The sequence below is a fragment of the Arabidopsis lyrata genome, assembly GCF_000004255.2.
Source record: "Arabidopsis lyrata subsp. lyrata unplaced genomic scaffold ARALYscaffold_3, whole genome shotgun sequence".
In the NCBI taxonomy this organism is placed as follows: Eukaryota; Viridiplantae; Streptophyta; class Magnoliopsida; order Brassicales; family Brassicaceae; genus Arabidopsis; species Arabidopsis lyrata.
The window spans coordinates 12,797,282-12,805,997 of NW_003302553.1; the positions used below are offsets into that span (position 1 = coordinate 12,797,282).

The 8,716-nt window shown below is 39.1% G+C and overlaps 2 protein-coding genes across 2 annotated transcripts; one reads left to right on the plus strand and one right to left on the minus strand.

The window, feature by feature from the left end:
- Positions 1-884: 884 nt before the first annotated feature.
- On the minus strand, positions 885-4,232 carry LOC110230087. Its single transcript, XM_021032075.1, has 6 exons — positions 3,950-4,232; positions 3,663-3,878; positions 1,736-2,049; positions 1,419-1,625; positions 1,235-1,317; positions 885-1,117 (listed from the first exon to the last, which is right to left on the minus strand). Coding segments are annotated over exons 1-6 (1,104 nt in total). The 3' UTR covers positions 885-1,116.
- A 2,290-nt stretch (positions 4,233-6,522) lies between these two features.
- Positions 6,523-8,663, plus strand: LOC9319667 (protein NRT1/ PTR FAMILY 4.2). Its single transcript, XM_002883554.2, has 4 exons — positions 6,523-6,670; positions 6,758-6,975; positions 7,076-7,584; positions 7,821-8,663. Exons 1-4 carry the CDS (start codon positions 6,574-6,576, stop codon positions 8,560-8,562), a joined length of 1,566 nt encoding a protein of 521 aa, XP_002883600.1. The 5' UTR covers positions 6,523-6,573; the 3' UTR covers positions 8,563-8,663.
- The last annotated feature ends 53 nt before the right edge of the window (positions 8,664-8,716 follow it).

The following is an 8,716-nucleotide window of genomic DNA, read 5'->3' on the forward strand; positions in this document are numbered from 1 at the left end:
TTTAGCAAACCAATACAAGTAGCATTCCTCGCACCTTGCTTCGATGGTGTGAATTTCAGAACAACATGGTATTTCTGTGTACCATGAATTGGCGTATGAGTTAAGGTGGAGGCTTCCCATTTGTTTCATTTTCGCAAATATTGAGTCGCCCATGGCTAGGACGGATCCCCAATCTTTCTTGTATAGTTTTGATGCGTATAAATTGGCAACCTCTTCCTCTCCTGAACAAATGGACAAGACTGCCATAAGGAATGTTGATTCCTCAACGTGATTTAGAGCTTTAAAGATGTGAACCCGGGCTGCCTTAATATCAGCTTCCCAACACGCAATCCGGAGGCCCTCTAAATAGTGTGCTTCTGGTTGTCCTTCGGCCAGCGCAACCTCGAACTCGTTGCGGAGAATTCCACCTTTCTTCATCAAGGATGGTTGGTCTAGATATTTCCTCATCATCCTTGTTTTTTGTTTAGGTATATTTGGATGTTTAGTTCTTCGAAATGGACCCATTTATATATTGCAATGGGTTAGGTAGATAGTAATGCAAAGGGGTAGGTAGGAAATGATGGGAAACGTGTGAAGTAGCTTTAATTTCGGTTCTAACATGTGTCATTCCTATATTTGTGTCATTCCAATAGGTAGATAGTAATGCAATTGGTTAGGTAGGAAATTACGGGAAACGTGGTAGGTAGCTTTAATTTCGGTTGTAACTTGTGTCATTCCAATATTTGTTTTGTGGTCAAATCGAATTGATAACTAAATAGATAGCCGGATATGTATTTTGTTATCCCGACACAAACCATAAAGGCTTTGATATGTAAAATGATAGAGGGACATGCATTAACAGGTAAATAGCCGCTAAACCAAGTCATTATAAAAGTTATTTTACATTGTTTCCCTTGCTAAGAGAGGGGCAGGTCATAATATATTACAAGTACGAATGGGGTTGCGAACCCTCAAAAAACAAGAGTCGGTTACATCCTTTTTTAGTCACCAAAGTCGTTCGACCACAATCCGAACAGATAATCCCAAAAGACGCGTTCTTCATTTGTACTTTAGTCCCCGCAGTGCCGAGCTATGCCAAAATGTGCAAGGTAGACTTGGTTTTTTATCTACATGCCCCCTGCATAATGAAAAAAAAAATTTGGTGACTAAAGTACCGGCGTAACAACATCCATATCCAGATATAAGGTGTTCAATATGAATTTTTCTGAATATGTTGAGTCTTTGTAGGACTTACTATATGGGCATGCGGCAAGTGGCCCTGTTGTGCCCCTTAGCCTTGCATCTTGAGAAAACATTCTGTCCTCGCATCCCTTTCTTCTGAACAATATAGATGGATACATAAGTATATACCGTGCTATATAGAGATGTATCGAATACATGTTTGTATAGCTGAATGTTGCGAGAGAGGTGTTTCTTACCTGAAACTCTCCGCGTGAGAAGAAGCGTTTTTTCTTTGGCCTCCCTGGTGCGCGCTTCGTGTGAAGTGGCAGCAAGTTCATTGAAGCAATATCCTTTGGGAGTTCGTGAAGACTAGAGAGCGCCAGAACGGGATTGATGGAATCCTTGTAAGCCATCACCCAATAACATGAGGTATAATGTACATCAACGAGAGAATGCATCGGAACCTGACATATAGAAGAGTTATTTCTACTTATAGCACGCTCTACATATATATAACGACATATAAATACCTATAACCAGATATACGTATTTATTAATAACTATATATCGGAACCTGATCAACGATAGCAGCAGCAACGGCATGGGGACAAGGGATTTTGAGAAAATTGAATTCCATGCAAGTGCATGATCTCATAGCTAGCTGGACATGGTATCCCCCCTTTGCCCCTCCGACAACATCGTATTCCCCCGTGTTAACCTTCCTCACAGCGAATCCCCCAGATTTCTCAAAGTTTTCTTGTAAGATTTCTCTTACCTTTGGTGTCAGCATAGTAGCCTCCTGTTTTGCAGTCTCCCGACGTAGTGCGAACCAAGTCATGAGAGTTTTACGCACAAACTCAATGATGTAGACAATTGGAAACTCTCGAGCTTCTTTGAGAACGGCATTGAGAGACTCATCCACATTACTTGTCATCACATTATAGCGTTCTCCAACGAAGTAGGATCTTGCCCAGTGGCCAAACCCGATTGACTTGAGATATGCTCCACATTCAGGGGATACCCGGCAAATCTCTCCAAACACTAGGTGGAAGTCTGTGATACGGTATGCCCGTGCGGCCCTCGACACCAAGAAAGAAAGAGTCTTCGCCTTGAAAATGCTTGAGATATTACGTTGCAAGTGGACTACGCATGCCGCGTGTGCTGCATTTGGGAAAACCTAGGACATAAACAAAAGATAATAGCCATGTTAGCAAGGTATATAGGGTTATCGCTTGCTATTTTTCCATATATTATGATATACCCAGAAATGTCGTATACCTTCCTGAGAGACGAGTAGATGGAAGAATGCCTGTCTGAGACGAAAGTAACAGTTGGATCATTGGGTAATATTTGCCTTAACATTGTCAGGAACCACTCCCAAGCCCTATCGTTTTCACTGTCGACGATTCCAAAAGCCACCGGGAAAATTTGAAAGTTTCCATCTTGGGCGCTCGCTGTGATCACGCAACCACCGTAATTTCCTCTCAGATGCGCACCGTCTATGACTATAACCTGGTCATACACATTTTTATGGTTTCGAGCAAAGAAAAAAACTTCAGATAATCTTCACTATGACATGACATAAACAAACATGTCAGGGTATATGTGTCTTTGACTATTACCTTGCGCATGAACTTGAGGTTGTTTATCGAGGCAGCTAGGGCGAAGAAGAGGTACTTAAACCTTTGGTTTCCCAACTCATCCACAGTTGTTTCCAGTGCAGTTAATGTCCCAGGGTTGGCAGCCTTAAGAGCATGCAAGTATGCCAGTAGAAGAGAGTAGCTATTGCCCATTGAACCTCTTGCCCCGTCAATAGAAATCCCCCTAGCTCTGCAAGCTTTCCAATATGAGATTGGGACGCGGTGGTCATTTAAACAGATCCTTTGAACCTCCCCTGGTCTTGGTCCGGTCCCAGTACCCATGTATTGCGGCCTCATGAACTCACCTACAACTCTGGCGGAAGCTTGTTTGTGGTAGTTACTACGGGCTTCAACGCTGCAAGTGTGTTCCAGACAAGCACTACGGATTTGGTAGTTGTCCGAGTCTTCAAGTCGGATGACATACACCCGCCAGGGGCAGCTGTTGGCAACACAGTTGAGGAGTACCACTTTCTTGTCTGACCGGGTGTGACGAAAATGGAACTTCCTTTGAAGTGCATGGATGGCCATTTTGAACTTGAAGTCCTCCTTGTTTTTATAAACCCGACCTACGAATATGTCATCTCCCTCGTACGTTGCATCGTCTATAGCTTGGTCGACAACTGTGTTTCCTGGTAAGACACATGTGAATTTTCATCAAGTTGAGAAAAAAATTCATATATAACATCTTATAACGTCACAAATCGAGGAGTTATTAATATTTATAGCAAGATATGTACGTATATAACCGGATATAAATAATGATAACGAGATATACGTTTAGATAAATAACTATAGTTTTAGATAGCAGGATATTACGACACTAAAATAGCAGGATATACGTATATATAACGAAGTCATTACCTCCATCTATGTTATTGTCCAGAACCAGAGCTGCGTCCCTGCCAAATACCCCCATCGATAAGTCTATGCCAAAGAAAGTGTTCTCTTCGTCCGCGTAGGTGGGAACTGTTGAGGCGGAGCCAACCTCTAGGTTGTAGATTTTTTTACTCATCAAACCATCAAGCCTCTCGTTCCAGGGGTCGGGTCTCCTGCTATCACCAGAGTCATCATCCGAGTCTGAAGATGGAATTTCAACAACGACGTAATCTTCGTGTATCAATGTCGCTGATTGAGGCTGGACGACGAACCCGCACTGTTGGAGAGCGTAGGTGATTCCGTTACAACTCCGGCGTCGTTCTTTCTGGTTACGAACAGAAGGAGGTCAGCGACATCGACTTTCATGGACAGGAAGAGGTCCATATCTTTGTCCGTCTTGATGGTCTGAGGTCTAGTCGTCCCGTCATCAACTAGAAGCATCCACGATGGCCAACGGAAAGTTAGCTTTAGGCGGGTCTCCACGTCGCTGATGTTGTACTCCTGTTTTAGCATAGTGGTGATCGTATTTATGCCATCGCCTTCACGGAGCCTCATGTTGCGTTGTCTCTCATTCGGATCTTGCTCGAACCTCCATTTCCCGATACATCACGTTCCCAGTGGCCAATCTGCACCGCCACAACTCGATGTTCCAACTCCCGTATCAGAACCATTGTACCTGCAAAATTTGAATAACAGCTTTTGTAAGTTACAAATGTTTTTCTTAGCATTAAATGAGACATCAGACATAATTAACGGTTTTTAGTTAATCTTACCAAACCGAAGAGTAAATGAAGAGCTCTGTTTTTTTCTGGGCCAAATCGAAGAGCTAATGCAGAAAAGGAATGAGTTTTTTCTGGTTTGGTGCGATATGAAAATGCCGGTGGTGGCTACTTCTTTATATAGAAGGTCAATGCTCAAGTTGTGTATCTCGTAAGATATCAAGATAATGCCTCAAGTAGCAAAGGGTCATCATTACATATCATTAAATTTTTTACACTGTACTGGGCATACAGGCATTGTGCAGAGCAACGCACGGAGCTCGATGGCTGTCTTTCGTGCTACAGTGTGTAAACGTATAACGTGATACGAACATATATATCAGGACACGAAAGCCTATAATGGGATGGGGGAAAGATATCATGGTAAGATATCTCGTAGCTGTGATTTCTTGTCTTTGCCATAATTACTTTTGCATTTAATGCTACTCTTGTAGCAACTTGGGGCAGAGAGAATTGCCAAGCCCGATACGTCTGTAGGGTCCGCCGCGATTACCGTGTATCGGATAAACGCATATATATCACGATACGTATCAGGGTTGCAACACACAGTCTCTGCGCATCAATAAATAAGTGGGGGCCCACCAAATATTGCATGATATCCCTGTGTCCCCTACGAAATTCTTGGAGGGATATTTCAGGGATATTTTCGTCAGACTTTTTTGAAACCAAAGATTTCTCTCTCTTGTTTTGCAAAGAAAAAAAATACATTATGCCACAGCTAATTATTTTTCAAATAATTAACATACAGCTAATTCACTCATATGAATATTACATTTTCTAACTAGAATAGAGACCGAAATTTCTCTTTTAGGTGAGTGAGAGTATCTCCTATTGTCATCTTTTACAAGGTGGCATAATGATCCACAATTTATTTACAAAGAGTTCTAAAACAACTATAATTAGCTACTTTGATTTTTTTTTTTGTGTCTCTATTCTCATGAATCCACACAAAATACCCTGAGATTCAATGCTTTTTAAGTTTATTGATAAATTTTTAGTTTCCATTACTCCCTTTCTTGCTATTTGTTTACTTATTCTATTTTTGTGGTTCAGCCTTGTTTTACTCTCGCCGCTTAATAACAAATAGATTTGCAAATTATAAATCGGTACTAAAATTTATCGTAATAGTGAATCCAACGCTTCTTCGAAAGATTGTAGCTCAAGTCTTCCACCTCTCGAAACAGGGGAACAATGTTTATAACAACTTTCAATACCTTCCACTGGCGACTATCTTGGGTTATCGATCGTGAGGTTAGAAATACTATCTCTTTTGGCAGGCACAAAAGGAAGTGGAAAACTATTATGTTATTTTTGATCACATTGCATCAAAGAATTCGAGACTGATAAAAAAATTGTAATCTTGTTTTAGTTTTCTTGCCAAAATTATTTTTGTTTCTAATGCGTTCATGTAATACCTTATATTCATTTTATATAATATTTACGTTTTAGCGCAAAAAAGAAGAAGCATAAATTGTAAAAAGAATAATTGAAACCAGTTTTATAATTATCTAAATTTTCTTATTCGGAAGTCTTTGCATATGATAGGGTACGGTATATATAAACAAAAAGTCTTTGCTCAACCAAGGTTTTTTATTTTCCTCAACCACACATTAATTAAAAATTCAATCTGTGATTGGTAGCCCAATTTGGAAGAAACAAGTTTTATCCTATATAATTTACGATATATTGTGCTTACATAGTAAAATATATGGTCATTATTTACATTATGAATTCAAGATATCTTAAATTTTATATATATACTTTTGTAAAACCTCTCTAAATGTAAAAATCATGATAAGTGTTTTAATCTAAATTTATATTTTTTTTTATATTATAAAATAATCATTTGCTCTTATGGATTATTTCCATATTTATAAGTTTATAACAAGTTAATTAATAATATATCTATATATTTCACCTTTCATTAAAAGAAGGTCTAAATTGGCCAGCATCAGCATGTTTGACAAATGTCACATGTCACTATGTCAGATTAATATTGATATTAGCTACATATAAATACTTGTTCACTCCTATATAATGTGTTAGAATTCTCGTGTTCATAAGATACATCGAAAGCACATATACACATAGTCTTTAGCAATTGATATAACAAAGCTATGGAGAATGAGATGGAGGATAAGTTTGAAAATTGGAAAGGTAAAGAGGCAATCTCTGGCAAACATGGTGGGATCAGAGCTGCATCTATTGTTTGTGGTAAATATTTAAAACTCAAAACTTCGTATTTTTATATTTTGTTTTATAATTTTTAATGTCATAATATATTTGGTGTGGTAAATGTAGTTGTGGTGATGATGGAGAACATAGTGTTCATAGCTAATGGATTCAATTTCGTGAAATACTTCATGGGATCGATGCATTATTCACCAGCCACAGCAGCAAACATGGTCACTAATTTCATGGGAACATCGTTTTTACTCACTCTTTTTGGTGGTTTTATCGCTGACTCTTTCCTCACTCATTTCACAACTTTCATCATCTTCTGTTGCATTGAACTCATGGTAATTAAAAACTTTATAAAATGTTATCTACCATTTAGATAATGCATTTTAATGATGAAATGGATAATCACATTAACTTGAAGGTTGTATCATTTGATAGGGATTGATCTTGTTGACGTTCCAAGCTCATAACCCTAAGCTACTGCCCGAGAAAGGTAAAACACCTTCAACTCTTCAATCAACGATTCTTTTCACAGGACTCTATGCGATGGCTACTGGTACGGGCGGTATAAAGGCCTCGTTGCCCACTCACGGAGGCGATCAAATTGATAGAAGAAATCCAAGACTGATCTCAAGATTCTTTGATTGGTTATACTTCTCTATATGCTTTGGATGCCTCTTGGCCGTAACCGTTGTGTTGTTGATCGAGGAAAAGAAAGGGTGGAAGTGGAGCTTCAATATATCGGTTGGGATTCTAGCGACTGCGCTTTGTATTTTTACGGTAGGGCTACCGTTTTATCGGTTCAAGCGTCCTAATGGAAGTCCGTTGAAAAAGATTGCAATTGTGATTATTTCTGCCGCAAGAAACCGAAATAGATCTGATTTGGATGAAGAGATGATGCGAAGTCTTATCCCTTTTGACAAGAACATTGGTCACAACAAGTTAAAGTAAGTATTGAACGTTGCTTTAAAGAGACATAATCTAATGTATAAGTGAACTGAAAATACAAACACTCATTTAGTCCATGATGAATGAGCTGAAATACCTTAAGAGTCTAATATACTATGTTCCTCGGCCAGAGGGGATGTACGGACGTAGGCCCAAAACCTCTTAGTTATTGAAAAACAAAAAAAAAAAACTCGTAAACTTAATTTTTGATTTCTACGTGAATTTAATTTTTCAGGTGGATAGATAAAGCAATGTTGAACAAAAACATCTCAGAAACAGAAGTTGAGGAAACAAGAACGTTTTTGGGTCTTTTACCAATCTTTGGTAGCACAATTGTCATGAGCTGTTGCGTGGCACAACTATCTACCTTCTCTGCACAACAAGGAATGCTCATGAACAAGAAACTCTTTCACTCTTTCGAGATCCCCGTACCTTCCCTCAACGCCATTCCTCTCATCTTCATGCTCTTTTCTATACCTTTATACGAATTCTTTGGAAAAAGGATCTCATTAGGCAGCAACAATAGATCATCTAGTTTCAATTTGAAACGCATTGGACTCGGCCTAGCTCTCTCCTCTGTTTCGATGGCGGTTGCTGCCATCGTTGAGGCCAAGAGGAAACATGAAGTGGTTCATAACAACTTCAGAATCTCTGTTTTGTGGCTAGTGTTTCAGTATCTGATGCTAAGTGTCTCTGATATGTTGACTTTAGGAGGGATGCTAGAGTTCTTCTATAGAGAAGCTCCGTCGAACATGAAGAGCATAAGCACGGCTTTGGGATGGTGTTCAACCGCATTCGGTTTCTTCGTTAGCACAACTCTTGTGGAGGTCACAAATGCCGTCACCGGAAGGCTTGGCCATCAATGGCTTGGTGGGGAAGATCTCAACAAGGCAAGGCTTGAACTTTTTTATGTGCTCTTGTGTGTTCTTAATACTCTTAATCTTCTTAACTATATTTTTTGGGCAAAGAGATATTAAGTGAAAGAACAAAGTATATGTATATTGTGTTTTTGTAAAATTGAGGCACTTTATGCTTCTAGTGTTCAATCTGAAGATAATGTAAAAAGTAAGTCCAGATACACTCATGTTAGGTGTGTAGTATATCACTTTGTTAAAGTGTATCTACAAGGGA

Coding starts and splice junctions, on each gene's coding strand:
- LOC9319667 (XM_002883554.2), top strand. CDS start 6,574: ATGGAGAATGAGATGGAGGATAAGTTTGAAAATTGGAAAGGTAAAGAG. Junction 6,671..6,757: donor AGCTGCATCTATTGTTTGTG/GTAAATATTTAA, acceptor TGGTAAATGTAG/TTGTGGTGATGATGGAGAAC. Junction 6,976..7,075: donor TCTGTTGCATTGAACTCATG/GTAATTAAAAAC, acceptor ATCATTTGATAG/GGATTGATCTTGTTGACGTT.
- LOC110230087 (XM_021032075.1), bottom strand. CDS start 4,232: ATGAGGCTCCGTGAAGGCGATGGCATAAATACGATCACCACTATGCTA. Junction 2,050..3,662: donor GGACAATAACATAGATGGAG/GTAATGACTTCG, acceptor TTCTCAAAGAAG/CTCGAGAGTTTCCAATTGTC. Junction 1,626..1,735: donor CTGCTGCTATCGTTGATCAG/GTTCCGATATAT, acceptor TCTATATGTCAG/GTTCCGATGCATTCTCTCGT.